Genomic DNA, 17,499 nt, shown 5'->3' with positions numbered 1-17,499 from the left:
TTGAGTTGCTCTGTTAAACTAATTATTTTAGCAATTGCAGTAAGCGTATGTTAAGATCATCGTGTTCACAAAAGGTAAATTGATTTGGAAGCTTCAGAGTGTCTCTCCAGTTAATTGTAATACATAAGAAACCCTATAAAGATAAATTGATCTGTCGGTTACCAAACTATTGTTTTACCTTTGTTTTTTCTGTGAGACTGTGTTTGAACTGCCAACACCTATAACTTCTCTTCCTAAATCTTACGTAGGGTTAGAAGCAGTCACCCCAGGTAAGTCAAAATTAACTAGTACAAAATTAATTTAAAAATTGTAAAATCACGTATGCTTACCTACAACAGCTGTATGAGGCTATAAAATATAATTGCTGGTCTCATCATGAACAGAATTAAAAACAAAAAGTAATTCAGTGTACTTTTTGAAACGTAACTGCTTCTTATTTCTTTTTATTAGATCACAGAAAATACTGTACCATTCATTGTACTGGGTATATGAAGAACTGGCCTCCTAATGAGGTCGGAGTAGAAGAGGAAAATGATGTAGAAAAGGACAGTAGTAACTTTAACTGTCTTGTTGCAATTGGGAGGTTACACCCTTATATTGTTCCACAAAAGAGTGGAGAGATAAAAGTCAAGGCAACAGAATTTGTTACACGATTTGCCATGGATGGAAAATTTGTTTATGTAGATCAGCGGTAAGCCTTTTGTTCTTTCATGAAGAGAAAATGAAAATTACTCCACCAGTTAAATTCTCTAATACTTTCTGTCAGAACTGTAATTTCTCAAGCAGGGTAGAGTTTCAAGGCACTGTACAGAGGAAGCAGTTCATTCTGAATCTGAGAATTTGGGCTTTGTGTCTTTGTCAAATATAAAACATAACTTATAAAGGAAAAGGAGAGCTAGCAAGATTAAAATATGTTTTAAAATGTGCTCGAGTACTTATACATATAGAAAAATCTCAAGTTAGAGCTTCACGGCTATGTATATGACTTAAGTCATAAACATGTAACCTAAAATCTTAGGTTAAAGGCTAAAATCTTAACTTCTTAAAATCTTAATATTTGGGACAAATACGTTATATTTAAGAAGTACCAAGTTATCATTACAAGTGAAACTAAGCTCCTATCTTCTGAACTTTTTGAAACAGACTTTTATTTGTTGCATAGACTAACTTGCCACTTATCATTTTGAATTCCATTATTGTCACTGGAGGCTTTGTATTGCTCTCAGTCATCTTATCTTTCATTTTAAAGTATTAGTTTAAACATATTCCTTAAAGTGACAGAGCAAAATTATTTTTAATAACTCATTATGTTTGTTCAATGCCCTGATTGGCTAATAGGAAGACCAAATAATCAGAATTATATTGTGTACATGTGGTTTGCATGCTTAGACACTGTTATTTTGTCTTTGAATTGTCACTCATTGCATATGGATAATTTGCAGTGTGTACTACTTTTAGAGCTATGCTAATGCTGTATCTTTTACCCAAACATGAACACAATAATCTGTTTCTTTAAATATTAATTTTCTGCTTTGTCTGATACTGAAGAAAACAAGCTTTGCAATTGTTTGAATCTGCTGTAGTTCATGTTTTTATTTCTAACAGTGCAACAGCAATTTTAGGGTATCTGCCACAAGAGCTTCTAGGAACTTCTTGTTACGAGTACTGCCATCAAGATGATCACAATCATCTAGCTGAAAAACATAAAGAAGGTACAAAATAATTGGTCTTCCCAGACTACACAAAACTACATTTCATTTACTGCTTGAAAACAGTACAAATACCGAAAACAGAAGCTGAGAATTAATAAAACTAGGCAATCTTTGCATTGTCCTTTTCTACTTTTGCATGTATGCCTGCATAAAGCTTGTAATAAAAGCAGGGAGAAACTTCTGTTGTCTTGAATCTTGGTGCAGTGCTTTAAATCACAAGAGAGTAATGTTAATGCTCTTTCAACCTCTTGCTTCAGTTCTTTGTAAAGATGAGGAAGGAGTTCTGGAGAGCAAATGCACTTGATAGTGTAATTAAAGATGCTGAACTAAAGTTCACAAAGTCAGGAGTCTCCCCTACTAGTGTTTTACAGAAACTTAGTACTGGGGCTTTAGCATAAGATTAATAATGTTGTTGAAACTTTAGTTGTCCTGCTTTATCAGTTATTCTGGCATTTAATTTGTATTTCTGGCTATCAGAAACATTTTGGGCTTATGGTGCTGTGAAACAGATTTTTAACTTTATCTAAGTATGAATATGTTGATTACAGCTTTCCTTTTTTTTATCTAGTGTTGCAGAATAAAGAGAAAGTACTTACAAATTCCTACAAATTTAGAGCAAAAGATGGAACTTTTGTTACTTTAAAGAGTCAGTGGTTTAGTTTCATGAATCCCTGGACCAAAGAACTGGAGTACATTGTATCAAACAACACTGTGGTATTGTAAGTAATTCATGATATGAATCCCCGTGTTATTTTTTTTGTCTTAATTACAGTTAACATTAACAGAAGCAACCTGTTTAAAAAGCACAACAGGATTAGAAAATATCAACACTGCACAAAAAGTCATTGAATAACCATGTGAAGAACATTTCTTTTTTTGCATTTACTAGTTATTTTTACTTCAGGCTTAAGTCTTGGCTTTGGCTCTGGAAACTGCTGTTTCCTGGTAGAAAAAAAGAAGTGAAAGAGTTTGATTAGAAGAAGAAATGATCGTTTAAGAAAAGTAGATATGAATAAATGGGAAGTGTGAAGATAGTTCTGCTTTTCCTTCTGAGTATTACAAGATTGCGTGTGTCAATTGACCTAGTTTGAAGTGCTACCCTACCTATCATGTGTCAGAATGTGGAGAAGCATAATTGATAAAGCGTAGAAATGCTAAGCGAGACAAAAAGATTCTCTCTAAATTGATTGCAAGGGAGGAGCCTGTGAGAGAGTGAATGTGTCTTTAATACTTCTTTATTTTTAATTCTTTTTCATTCTCTCTGCCTTGCAATGGAGCTATAATTTGGATTGTTTAAATGACACCAAAGGTCTTTGCCAGTGACTGGGTTTTTGAGAAGGGAGATGGAGTGGATTTTATTTCCATTAAACCACGTTGTCAAGGAGGCCTTTTACCCACTCTGTAGCTGGTTCAGGTCTTAGGTCAACATCACCCACCTGTTTTGCCCATGTCTTTTTTTTCCCCAAGAGGAGAGGAGCATTTAAGGCAGTCTAGGCTGCGCAACAAACAAAGGCCACTTTTGCCTGTCCTGGAGATGTGGGCATCTGCAGCTGTCTAGGGGAAGGAAAGTAGGCAGCAGCAGCTGCTAGCAGAAAGTAGCCACTGACCTGTCCTTATAGTAGTTGTTTCTGGTTAACTGGTCTCCTTCCTAGGAGAAAAAATGGCAACCTTGTTTTGTTGTCAGTGGAACACAGACAACTATATTGGCCTTTCTTCTTTATTTGGAGAATAAGTAGAAATTAATATTTCACCCAGTGCTTCAGAAACAACAGTACAAAGGACTGAACATGGAAACATTTTTTTTAGCAGTTTGAGGATGTTAGTTTTTACTCAGTGTTAAGTATTATTGAATTCAAACATAAGTGTGCTGGGGTTTGCCTTTGAAAGACTTGCTGACTTTTTTGTTTCATTTATTTGTTTATTTAAATCTCAGAGGTCATAACGAGTCAGCTGGAGAACAGGTCCCCTATGGTTCCCAGCCTGCAGAAGGCAAGTGTCACTTCTTTACAGTTGATATAACTTCATCTCCTGATTGATCATTACAATTTTACATTTACTCAATCCAGGAATATTTTTTTTTCTAAGTTGTTGTGCAAAGGAGGACTAATTGGTTTAGAACCAATTCTAGTGACAATTTCTAGTTACAGCACTGTAATTTATATCATTTACATATATGTGTTCAGAAGGTTTTATAGCATGTATTTTCCTTCTGGCAGATTCTGCTAGAGCTAGGATTTTGGCTGATAGGATATTATGCTTCTGTCACAGACCTGCTTTGTATTTTGCCTGGTCTTCTGAACAAATGTGATTCTACTATTTCAGTTTACCTAGAGAATATAGGGTTATACTGATTTTGATATAAATGTTGTTAATATTATTCTGCAATGCATAGATTCTGATTTCTACATGCGTTTTTTTCATCTCGCTGTAAGTTTTTTTAATTTTGCTTTTGAAATTGTACTTTTTAATAACTGTTTTGAGTTTGTGAAAAATCCATGAGGGTGTTTTTTCCTCATGTTTCACATTGTCTGTGAGAGAGACTGAAGGTGGTAACGATTAAAGCTAATTTCAATACTGAACATTTCACAAATCTTATTATTCGCTTATCTTTGTACTTCGAATGAAATTTACAACACCCTCCCCCATGAATTAGTGTTTTAAGGAATTTAATTTATGAAAATAAGAGATACAGAATAGAATTGCTTTAAAATAAATTCTTGAAGTGATTGTTCCTTGCTGCATAATGAAACTGCTACAAACTTAAGGTTTTATTTTGATTTTTTAACTGTAGATGCTGTAAAACAATCTTTAGTAAGTGTACCTGGAATGTCCTCTGGAACAGTTCTCGGTGCTGGAAGTATAGGAACCGAAATTGCAAATGAAATATTAGAATTGCAAAGGTAATAAATGCTTAACGTCATACATTAGGCTTTCTAGTAAAGATAGAGAAGAAGTATACGTGGTTATGTGGAGGTTGTTCAATTTTCATTTTATTGTGTCCTGTGTATAAAATTGTTTGAGCAGCGGCATTATGAGATACCGGTTGATAAATAGTTTTGTTCTGGGCATACAATTTTGTTTGTTAATGAAAATATTATTTAACTACAGAATATCCTGAATTAGAAGTAGAAGGACCCATGAGGATCTTTAAATCCAACTCCTGACTCTACACAGGGCAACTTAAAAGTTAAGCTGTATATCCAAGAGTGTTGTCCCAACATTTCTTGAATGCCAGATGGGCTTGGGATTGTAACTGCTTCCCTGAGGAGCTTGTTACAGTGCTTTATCATCCTCTCAGTGAAGATCTTTTTCCTAATATCTTTCCCTGATACTGCTTTAAGCTCTTCCCCATGTGCTGTTGGTGGACACCAGAGAGGAGACATCAGCACCTCCCTCTCTGCTCTCCTTCATCAGGGAATGTTAGACAGCAACGGGGTCACCTCACACTCTCCTCTTCTCTGAGCTGAACAAATCCAGTATCCTGAGCTGTTCCTTATAAGTCATGCCCGGTAGTCCTTTCACCGTCTTTGTTGCCCTCCTTTGGACACATTCTCGTATTTCTATATACTTCTTGTATTGTGAAGCCCACAAGTGCACACACAGTGCTTGAGGTGAGACTATACCACTGCTGAGCTAGTGGGACAATCACTTCTTTTGACTGTAATTAGCTGTACTGTAATTAGTGCACCCTAGGGTACCATTGCCGCCTTGGCCACTAGCACACATTGTCAACTCACATCGAGCTTACCATCTACAAAATCCTTCATATCTCTTTCTGAAGGACTGCACTGCAGCCTTTTCTCCTCCAATCTATACCTACATTAGGTATGCCATGCCACAGTCAGCTTCTACTCTTTCAGTAGGACTCTGATTCATCAGCTTATCTGTGAGCATGTTATGGGAAACAATGCGAAAATCTTTACTAAATTTGAAGTAAGTAACACCCAATGCTATCTCCTTCTCCGCCAAGCTCGTCACCTCCTCGTACAAGGCTGTCAGCTTGGTTAAGTGTAATTTCCACTTTGTAAATCCATGCTGAAGTTCAGGATTACGTATTATTTCTTCACAATGTCGTTGTCTTTATGCTATTTTTTAAATTTTTCTTTTGTATGAAATCAAACTGCTGTCTTGCAATCAAAATTAGACAGGAGTGATCAACAGAGTCTAACACCAGCTGGTTTTCATCAAATACCTTTGTGACTACAAACAGAATCCAATAGGATTTACTACCCGAATCTGCTCTGTGTTTTTTGATATCAGTAAGACACAGACTGTTCTTGAGCTGTGCATCAGGTGTCACCGAGTATTTTTAAAAAGTTCAAGACTATGCCTACAGCTTTATTTACAAGCGTATCTGAATTGAATTACCATCTGATGAACGATCATTTTAATGACAGCAATGTACATTAATCTATTCAATCTGGAGTTTCTGTCCTAGATTTTGGAGATGGCAGTACTGCTTATCAAATGGCACATTGAATATTGGAATGTAGGGACATAATAAACATTCCTCACAAATAACTTGACTTATTTAAGATAGACTGTTTATTCACCATTTTCTGTCTTTCCTCCAATCCCTTGTCACATTTTGGATCTGAGAAACTGACATAAACGGAACTATCTAGAGTGCCCCAATTCTTACTTATCCTTGTGCTCTGGGAGTCAGGAAGAGCAGGGGGAAATGGGAGCAAGCTGTCCAAAGGGCTCTGGTATGACATTTTCACTGTTAGTTTCATATGTGGCACATTTGGTGATGAAAGATAAGGAGTGTCTCAAAGAATTCTGGGTAACAGACAAGTGAGTTTTACTTTTAGTTGGAATTTTAGGAAAATATGGAAAGACAGATATATCAAAATAATAGTAGAGGGGGTGTTATATGGTTGTGCTTTCCCTCCACAGTTTAGCAGAACTTCCTTTTGTGTTGTCAGTATTCTGTGTGTATTTGAAATGTATCTTTTTGTCTCAGCGTGCATAATTCTGAAACTTCGTTCTGTCACTGCTGGTGATTCAACAGAAAAATAAAAGTGTGCTCAAGTAATTACGACCCATGGCCTTTTATTGATCTCTTCTACTTTTTGTGTTATCAAAACTTGGAGCAGGAGAATTTAGAAACTTCAGGAGAATTTAAGACGACATTGTCGCAGATTAGCTGGCTTGTGCTTCATCACTGGGGACGTCTGGTGGGTTCTGCAACAGAGGCTGGTTTTCAGTTTACGATCAATGTGACTTGGTAAATCAACTAAACATATACAATTTTAGGTTGCATTCTTCACCATCTGGAGAATTAAGTCCATCGCATCTCTTGAGAAAGTCACCTTCTCCAGCTTTAACTCTAAACTGCAGCAATGTGAGTATGTTACTGCCTGTAAAAATCTCCTAAGTAGGTTAATATCAGATAGCTCAAAGCCTATGTTTGAACCAAATTACCCTGACTTGCTTTAATCTAAATGTTCTCAACCTTTTTAAAAATGATATAGCATATCATTTTTATGGTGTGATTTGATAGATGTTCTCAGTCTTGAAATGTTTAAACTTTTTACTTTGAAGGTATTTCAGTAGTTTTTAAAAATTTATTGAATATGGTCTTTTGCTAATCTAGTAATGCTGGTATCACCACAAACTACAGCTATCATAGTTATTGACAGTAACTATGGAGTAACATATATTTTTTACCTATGTATATTGTATGTTGTATATTGTGCACTGTATGAACAAACACTTCTCCATCAGTGCTGCTTTGAATGTAAACTTATTTCTATTTAGAGACAGTTTATCTTCCCATTGCAGTTCTCATTTTCTAACAATACTGTTTTGGACTAAGGATCATTTTTGCTTCTTCCCTTTTTTTTTATGATGAGTTCTCCGCTGCCTTACTGCAGGTCTTTCTTCCTAAGAGTTGATTGGCTTATGTATACTGAACTCTCTAAATCATGCAGCATCTCAATATAAGAATAACTTCATTGTATTAATTGGTTTTCCTTTATTTTGTGCTTTGGTATACCATTTTTTCCTGAAATGCTTTGTAAAGCATTTGAACTTTTATTTTTCCCAGTACCCACAAATCAGGCAACCCAAAAAGTCTGCCCTGCTAAACTGCATGGATGTGTTACATGAAACAAATGAGAAAAAAACTCAAATATTTTTTTCTGATATATTTGTGTTAGGGTGATTTCCATCTCTATCATTGGTAGCCTCACTTTACTGAACTACAAAAAGTAGTTTAAAACTACTTAGATTTTTATCATGATAGTAACAAGATGCAAAAAAAAATGGAAAAGGTAAAAGTTTATAATTCATATATTTTAATGCATATAAAACATGGGAGGTATGAGGATCTTTTTTATCTTTTGGCTAGAATGTGTTGGCATTTGTCTCTGGGAATTTGTAGTTTATGGTAGTAGACATGGAAAGTACATACCAGTACAATTTGTTGTGCTAGATTAATTTGCTGAATATTGAATTAAACCCTCAATAAAGCAGATACCCTCACTGTACCTTCGTACCTCTGACGTATAAGTAACACCTTTCATTTAAGCCAAGTACAGTGCTATGTGAACTTGTAAAGAAAATTATTTTTAAATGCAGAGGCCTGCCTGTTGACGCATATTTTTCCTTTACTCCATGTAGTTCTTAATACTTTGACAGTGATTTATAGCGTTTCCGTAATGTAATAATTGTGACTTAATTTAGGTTTTAGCATTTCTTTCCCTTTTACTACTTCTGTTCTTTCAGGTGCCAAATAAAGAGTTGGTTCAGTTATGTCCTTCGGAAACAGACATTCTAGAGACTTCAGAACAAAACCAGGGTGCTGTTCCATTTCCCAATAATGAACCTCTTCTCAGTAAGATTTGTTTCTCTTGTGGGTACCTTGAGGGTTGCAGGGAAAGGCATTTCTGATAAATGGCTTAATTTCTGAGAGTACCACTTTGCAACTTTGTATAAATTTTAAAGAGATTTTTCTGTCTCAAGATGAGAGATCTCTTAAAACAGATGTGTTATCGCTGAAAGGCAAAGAGCAAAATTTAATCAGTGATTGAATCTAATGACAAAAATCTGGTAGCAGGGGTTTACCATTGCATTCTTACATGCCAGAGTTTTAATTAGGCACTCTCTCCAGAAAAGAGATGGTTAAGGGAAAAGTATTTCAGTGCAAGATAAGGGAGCTAGTTGTCTTTTGTAAACTATTTATTCTTTTAGCACTTTATCTCTCTCTTAACTGCAGCCTATGAATAGTCCATACAAAGGGCTAGTCAAAGTGTTTCAGAAAGAAATTTTGTTTTCCCTCTTTCAAGCATAAACTAAGGCAGCAGCTTGTCTGGATATAGGATTCCTTGACCCTCTAAGAGGAGAAATCTGTTGTATTGTTTTTAACATAAAAGGCAAAGTATTATAAAAGCAATGTTTGTGCTTATCTTTTATTTCAGCTCTTAGAAATTTTTCAGTCTCCCTCAGTTACTGGAGGTTTATTTATTTATATATTTAGTTATAACCTATAGTGCTCTTCCAGTTTAGCTATGAGATTTTTATATTTAAAAAAAAAAAGCAAAGAAAAAACAAAACCCCATGATGCTCAAATAAGTATTTGGGGGAAAAAATTAATCCAATGATGTTTATCCAAGATACGCAAGGCAACACTTTTCATTGATACTTGAGTTAAAGCATTTTACTTTACTGTTTTCAAAGGCAAGGGGGTAGCACTGATTTCTAGATCTAACATATAGTAACTTATAAGGTTTCAGGAGTTCATCTGGCAGAGTACATCAGATGAGAATTCAGGTACGCGAATATGTTCCCCACTAAGGTGATAAAGTAGAAAGCAGTTTTCTGCCTCAATAACATGAACTTCACTGCATGGATGTAAGTTTTATTGGCTAATAGCTAGAGGTAGTCAAATGGATTGTCAAGACTTAAGTAATCTTAAATCAAGTTGTGAATGTCCTTATGACCATCTGTGGACAGCCATTATTTCTATTAATTAATTTTATTTTTAACATTTATGTGTAAATGTTTGCCTCTGCTTCAAAGGAAGGTGCTATTTAAAATGTGTTTTGAAAGTTACCATGCTCTTCATGCTTTTTTACTGCATACATTAATATTTTAATAATTTTATAGGTGGTAATTCTCAGCTGGACTTTGACGCAATATGTGAAAATGATGACACTGCTATGACGGCTCTTATGAATTACTTGGAGGCTGATGGAGGACTTGGAGATCCAGCTGAACTCGGTGATATACCATGGGCTCTCTAGTTTTGCTTTTTCAAAATCAGAAGGAATGTGAAATCTGTGATGCACAACAACCGTACATCCTCAGTACTGTATTATAATTTTTTAATGTTTCATTTGAATTCATACTTACTGTCTATATATTTTTGAAGACTGAAACCTTGTTCAGAGAGAGACAGTTTCTGCTGCACTAATGGAAAAATGCAATATTTTTTTCATGATGGGGAAACCTTGAAATTTTAATATTGAACCATCTGTAACTGGAATGCTTAAAACACATTACTATATTTTTTCTAAGAAGCTTTAACCAAAAGGTACTGTACAGTGTATAGGAATATTTTTTCTTAGTTTTAATACTTTTATTTATTGTTTTTGTTTCAAATGGTAGAAATATTACCTATGTTACGTTCCGTAGAGCCTACTGTACTTAGAATTTAAGAATATTTATAACTATTAAATTTCATTGAAATAATGATTTGCATACACTATAGTTGTAACATAAGTTATTGTAATTCTCAAATGATGAAGTTTGTGACTCCTTGACCTTTTCAGAAGTGCAGTTTTTGTAATCAAAAGTGAAAATAAAATATACAGTTCTGGGAGCAAGGATTTGAATTAGATCACCATAACAATCAGAAGAGAACATTTTGAGAAAAATAGCCCCTTCCCCAGCACGCAAATATAAGGGTATAAGAAAAGAGCAACGAAATCTTAATTACTGTTTTGTACTTTTTATAATGTATTATTAGAGGAGTAGTATGTAGAAACTAAGAAAAATAATGCTATAACTGTAATGAAGCACTTTGGTCTCGTCACAGGTTATTTGAGAACTAGAGAAGTTTGTATAGATGGTCTTGGTTTCAGATTGAGGTTAGCTCTATCTGTTAGTGAAACAATGATGAAAATCTATAGTATCTTACAGTCTGTTTTCTGAGAGATTAGGGTGATTTTCTATTGCTTGAGTCTGTGACTTTTAAAAATTTGTGTAATATAGTGCTGTCTGTAAGTATGTACTGTATAGGATGATTTTTTATTGGGGGACAATTTTGCAAGAATCAGATCCTAGTTACAGCAAATTCCTCAAGAACATGGCACTTATAGGTTGCATTAGAACAATATAGCATTAATATAAAAAGTGAATCTTAATCTCTGGTATTGCAGGTTTAGACAAATTGTTGCATCGATTGTATATCATAAAAGCATAGTTTTCTGTTTGTTTGTTTTTTTAAATTCAGGTAACGAAAGGAAAGCATTTTAAGATATTTGATACATATGCATGTTCTTAATAGCGACATTTAAACATAGAGCTTATGGTAGTACCCGTCTCGTTTGTTTCAACACTAAAGGTAACACTAGGCAGCTTGTTTCAGATCTTTTTTACAAAGGCTGAGGTGTGTGAACAAATAGATGCGGTAGCCGCTAGATGTCACACTGCTCCTGTTGGCTAACTGCCCTTTTCTAGATGAATATATACTTTTGTCATGCATTGACTTCCTGTGCATTGACAGAGGACCTTTTTATCTTACAGATACAAATCGTTTTGCAAATGATTTTTTTTTTTTTTTTTTGGTGGCATCTTGTCCAGATTTTCTAGAACAGCTTGCTAGATTATTTTTTTAAGTCTATAGAATTTTTTTAGTATTGAATTTGCATGTGATTTCCTGCATTCACTTGGATTTTTTTTTACAGACATGGGGCCAAAATTATCTGTTCTCTGGCTTTATTGCAATAAACTCTTTTGTTTTTTTCACAAAGATTGTGAAAAAGATTGTTGATTTTGGGCTATATCGTGGAGCAAAGTGGGAAGAATTAAACAGGCACTTTCTAGGAATTGATAGAATTCTATTTGTATTAATGAAATTTGAGAATTTCAGGTTTTGCCATTGTAAAATGCATTTTTTCTTTTCTATGCTTTTAAGTAATAAGGTAAAATTAAATTCTAACTAAAACAAGAAATACTGTAGCTAACACTGATAAATGAGTAAATAAATAACTTAAAATTATGCAGACTTTCCTCAACATAGTTTCTTTTTTTTAACCAAATTAGTTTGAAAATGGTGCAGATGTTATTATTGAAGAAGCATGTTAATTCTTGCACAAGATTTATATAACCACTATTTTTGGATTCTTATTGGATTTCCCTAAAAAATAAAAATGAAAAATAACTTTGAGTCTTCTGCAGTCATTGATCACTGTCATGGCACTTGATTAATAAATTAAATTCTCTTTACTGTTTGCAAATTTTCCAGTTTAATACAGTCTTACAGGAGAAAGTGTCACTTGTAAATATTGATGATGAAATCAATACATATTTTTTAATACAGTTGAGATAGTATGTTCTTGCTTCTGTTCATATAACAATACAATTCTAGTAAGATATGGACAAGTTTGCTTTCTTGGCATGGTGCAGGTTATCAGAGGATGTGGTTAAATTGGGTCAATAGAATGTTATTTTGATGCAATGCTGTTAGTCTGCTGACAGTCCTACCTAATACTGAATTTAAATATGAAGTACTCGCGTTTCAGATCCCAGGCTCATTCCTTTAAAATATGAATGAGGAGGCTGAACTACTGTGGATTTTGGTAGCTCAAGATATTCTCTAGCAGGGTAACTTTGTAATCCAAACTGACCTGCATTTTGTAGGTACTAAAAAAGCCTGGTGTGCTGCAGCTTAGTTGGGCCATCTCTGGGCAGGAGAGTGCCGGCAGGCTGTGCCTGAAAGAGCCTGTTTGTTTGGAAGGAAACAAACCACATGGATACAATTCTTAGTCTTGCAACAGGTGGTTGTAAGTGATAAAGCATGTGTCAACAGGCTCTTAAAAGCTTTGTTAGTTATCAAGGTTGTACTTGGAGAGGGGTCAACTAATTTGTTACTACTGGCACATGCAGAGTTAAAGCTAAGAAAATCTTGATGGGAGAGGAATTCTGATATAAGCAGCAGCATATTTGGGAAGCCAGTTCCTGTGTTAACAGGAAAACATGAGATAATTCTTTTCAGAATTGGGAACAGAGAATGAGGACATGGTTGAGATGAATACCATCTGGGTATTGTTTGAATGAGAAAGTGATCTGGCTGGGTGGAGGTGCTGGCATTCACCAGCCTGAGGTACATCTGAGGGAGGCTGCAGCAAGACCTGGACTGCTATGTGCTGCACAGGGTTAACACAGGGCTTCAGAATTCCATAATGGCTTGTGGTGATGAATCATGAAGAGGTCAATATATTAAACCTTAACTTTTGCATTTCCTGTAACAATGTGTCAGTTGTTGTGCAGGCAGTGGGGATCCTTTCTGTGCTATTTTGGGTGCGATTGCTTCTTGGGAAGTGCTATTGCATGGCTTTAAAGCAAAGCTTTGGTCCATGAAGGATCCAGGAAACTACAGACCTGTCGGTCTCACCTCAGTGCCAGGGAAGGTCATGGAACAGGTCATCTTGGGTGCCATCTCACAGCAACTGGGTGATAGGGGACACTCAGAATGAGTTTGTGAAAGGCAGGTCCTGCCAAACTACCTGATCGCCTTCTCTGACAAGGTGATCTGCCTGATGGATGAGGGAAAGGCTGTGGATATCGTGTACCTGGACTTTAGTAAAGCTTTTGACATGATTCCTCTCAGTATTCTGCTCAAGAAACTGGCTGCCACTGGCCTGGACAGGTGCACCCTCTGCTGCATAAAAAACTGGCTCAATGTCCAGGCCCAAAGAGTTGTGGTAAATGGAATTAAATCCAGCTGGAGGCCTGTCAGAAGTGATGTCCCCAGGGCTCGGTTCAATATCTTTATGAGCGACCTGGATGGGTAGATTGAATGTACCCTCAGCAAGTTTGCAGATGACACTGAACTGGGAGAAAGTGTCAATCTGTTGGAGGGTGGGGAGGCTCTACAGGCTGGATTGATGGGCTGAGACCAATGGGATGAAGTTTAACAAGGTCAAGTGTAGAGTCCTGCACTTGGGGCACAACAACCCTGTGCAGCTCTACAGGCCTGGGGAAGAGTGGCTGGAAAGCTGCCTGACAGAAAAAGACCTGGGGTTGTTGGTCAGCAGTGGCTGAACATGAGCCAGCAGTGTGTCCAAGTGGCCAGGAAGGCCAACAGCATCTTGGCTTGTATCAGAAACAGCGTGGCCAGCAGGACCAGGGAACTGATTGTTCCCCTGTACTCAGCCTTGGTGAGGTCACACGTCAAATACTGCATTGCAGTTCTGGACTACTTCTGTGGATCGTATGCTTTTTTTAGGGTAGTGGAAAATTTGATTTACTCATAAGCACAAAAGGCTAAACTTAGTCATTTCAGTGGTTGCTGACAGTATTGTTTTCCTGTTCATGGTCCAAACTGAAATGAAGAACTTATTCTTGTGTAAGTGATGCCACTTTTCCCCAGACCCTGATGCTTGGCCTCTTTCACCTAGTCTTTTGCATCCTTTTTGTACACTGACATATGTAAATTCATAAAACATCCTGGAATTCGAGGAAGTAATCATCAGCTGGAAAGCTCTGTGCCACATATGGTCATCTTCAGAGAAGTCTTTTTATTCCCCATCCTTGATGAGAATTACTTTGTGACCTCCTTATTTGTATAGAACAAAGATACTTGGGGTTCTTGGAGGTTAAGATGTGTAAAACCATGTTTCAGGGTAGCAGAATTAGAGGTTCCAGGAAAAAAGGCAAGTGGAGTGGTGAACGAGCTGCTGAAATACAGCTCCTGCTGCTGTGGCCTGTTCTGTGTGTACCTCCTTTCTAGAAGCTTCACGTAGATAGCTCTCCTTTATTGTGACAGATGGTTGTCATGACCAAATTTTCTGGGTTGTTCCTGGCTTACTTGCTTTTAGAAACTTCCTGTCTTCCTGATGTGGAAAAGTGGATTCCTCAGAGAGGTCAAAAATTCTCTCCTCCCTTGGAAGCAGTCAGTTTTACTGGTGCAGGTCCTGTCTCTATAGCTGTGGTGCTGTGGAGCTGCTGGCAAGCTATACCAGCCTGCTACAGTGGGGAATAAAAAGAAACAAGAAACAATTAAAAGACCCCCCAAGAGCTGTGTATATAAATGTGTCAGCTTTTAGGAAGTGCTTTTGTCAATGGGAAAGCAAAGGAAAGACAGTACCTTGGCATGCCTGATTTGTTGAAGTTCACATATATGGGTAGTTAGTATACAACTTATTATCCTTCAGTTGTTTTCATGTCAAAAAAAATAAACACACTGTCTTTGGTAATTGTAACAAGTTTTGTGGCAAAGATCTTGGGTGTTGCTCTCACAATGCTGGGCAGTAAAGGTTTTCTTCTTAGCATCTACAGAGCGTACGTGACCTGACCTGAGTAATCTGTCCTACAAAAGGTGGGGAACTTTGGCACAGCTGAGAGAAAATAGCTTCATTGTTCCAAAAGAGGTCATTAAGCATATTGGTGCCTTTCTAGAAAGGAATGTAAAGCGAGCAGAGTAACTTTGAACAGTACAGTATCTCAGGTAATAAGCAATGCTTTTAAACAACAAATCTGACTTCCAAAGATTGCTTCTTTCATTAACCTTGTAGGTAGGGCTGTATCATATAGTAGACACTACTACCGAGGCTTTAGTATTTAAACAAAATAATTTAAGCTGATAAATATTCTTGGGCAGGAGTTGTTCCAACCTTCGACTTCTTGTCAAGATAGGATAAGCAAATTGGTTTCTTAGTCCCTCGTACTTTACATACATTTGATTTACCAGGTCTTTAACCGTACTTTTTTTCTTTTTCCTGGACAAATATAGTTGCAGTATCAGATAATGTTTTTGTTAGCATCAAAGAGAAGGTAAATCTCTTAAAAACAAACAAAAACCAACCAAAGAAGAACCCAAACAAAACCTCCAAAATTAAAAAAAAAAAAAAAAAAATGGGCAGGCGAATAGCGTTTTGTTTCATCAAGAAATAGTCAGCTGCTAAACACTTATTCTGAGCTCCCAGCTGGTCCCACGCCATTCTGCGAGGAACGTAAGAACAGCCAGAGTGTTTCTGCCTGCCTGTCCTGCTGCGGGCAGTGATGGGCAAGAACTGACTCCTCAGGACAATTAAGATCAGGGTAAGTGCAGCAGCTGCTTCAACTGCTTTCAGCTCAGGGGATTTCCTGAGCTTGGTTTGTCCTTTTGGTACACCTTGAAGGAGTCTATTCCAAGTGTGTCTGTTTGACCACCTCTCCACTGAGCCCGTGGAACTACTTGCACCCAGAGTCCTTTAATAGGGAGTGCCATGGTCTCCTCTCTGTTGCAGGAGCAACCGCTTTGCCCTGCCTGGCTCTTGCTAGCTTCATCTGCAGATCACTATTTCATGTGTGGATTGCTGCTTCTGGAAGAGTCAATAAGCAGGTTCTCCTTATCTTCTGTCTCTGTGCTACTCAGAACTTCTTAGGGTTTTATGACAGTTCCCCTTTATGAGCCCCCAGCTTTAAAACTTTTAAAATCGTTCTTCAGAGCTGTCTTGCTAGTGGTTTATTACAGTAAATTGCAGCATGCTCCTACATAGTCTTCAAAAACCACCATGTACTTCATTTCCTGTGGTATGTTTTAACTCTTTTGTGTCCAAGCTCAGTAAGCAACTTGGAGTTTCCAGTATAAAAACATATGTTGTGTATCTCAGAAACCAGAGGTCATTATTCAAAAGTTCCTACAGTTGCTTTGGTAGAAAGACATGGGAAATGCTCCAGTGTTGTGGGAGTTTGCAGATAAAGTGAAAGATGAGATGGAGTGGAACTGCAGATGCAGTTGCAGGGAAAAAGCACATTTTTCACAAAAATAAAGGAAGAAAAAGAATAAAGGGGCAATCAAGACAACTGTGGAGCTATTGGAAAGGGTCCAGAGGAGGCTACAAAGATGATCAGAGAGCTGGAGCACCTCCCATAGGAGGACAGGCTGAGAGAGTTGGGGTTATTCAGCCTAGAAAAGAGAAGGCTCAGAGGAGACCTTATAGCAACCTTCCAGTACATGAGGGGGGCTACAGGAAAGCTGGGGAAGGACAGTTTACAAAGGCTTGTAGTGATAGGACTAAGGGGAATGGCTTTAAATTGGAGGGGGGAAGATTTACACTAGACATAAGGAGGAATTTCTCACGATGAGTGGTGAGGCACTGGCACAAGTTGCCCAGGGAAGCTGTGGCTGTCCCATCCCTGGGGGTGTTCCAAGGCCAGATTGGATGAAGGAAGCAGCCTGGTCTAGTGGGAGGTGTCCCTGCCTATGGCAGGGGGTTTGGAATTGGATGAGCTTTAAGGTCTCTTCCAACCCAACCCATTCTATTATTCTATTAACTACTTGAATAAATACTCTGAAATGTACTTCTATACCATTCCACAAGCAATATGTTTGTATGAGTGGGGCTGTGGTGTGGTACTCTAGCAGTTTCTTTGTGATAAAGCAAAAGGGTGATTGTTCTTCTCTAGCTCCATCTTTGCCGTAATTAAAGGAAGTATTTACTGGTTCTGGAAAGCTTTCTTATTGTGATCACTTTAATGGTATTCCAGATTTGGGGATAAGCATAAGGGTTAGGAACTTCAGAAATGCTGAAGAGGTTTACTGATAGCAGACTGAGGGAAAATATTTTCAGGT

The 17,499-nt window shown here is 37.1% G+C and overlaps 1 protein-coding gene across 1 annotated transcript in view; it reads left to right on the top strand.

Moving 5' to 3' along the window:
- Window positions 1-12,113, top strand: part of BMAL2 (basic helix-loop-helix ARNT like 2) — a 36,664-nt gene extending 24,551 nt beyond the window's left edge. Inside the window, exons 10-17 of the mRNA XM_054062998.1 lie at window positions 451-691; window positions 1,606-1,712; window positions 2,281-2,431; window positions 3,646-3,701; window positions 4,504-4,612; window positions 6,972-7,059; window positions 8,445-8,553; window positions 9,825-12,113. Of these exons, the coding sequence (XP_053918973.1) occupies window positions 451-691; window positions 1,606-1,712; window positions 2,281-2,431; window positions 3,646-3,701; window positions 4,504-4,612; window positions 6,972-7,059; window positions 8,445-8,553; window positions 9,825-9,961 (998 nt within the window). The 3' untranslated portion in view covers window positions 9,962-12,113. The remainder of the gene's footprint in view (window positions 1-450; window positions 692-1,605; window positions 1,713-2,280; window positions 2,432-3,645; window positions 3,702-4,503; window positions 4,613-6,971; window positions 7,060-8,444; window positions 8,554-9,824) is intronic.
- Window positions 12,114-17,499: the final 5,386 nt, after the last annotated feature.

This window comes from Cuculus canorus, chromosome 1 (genome assembly GCF_017976375.1).
Source record: "Cuculus canorus isolate bCucCan1 chromosome 1, bCucCan1.pri, whole genome shotgun sequence".
NCBI classification, from domain to species: domain Eukaryota; kingdom Metazoa; phylum Chordata; class Aves; order Cuculiformes; family Cuculidae; genus Cuculus; species Cuculus canorus.
This window is presented reverse-complemented; position numbering and strand designations above follow the sequence as displayed.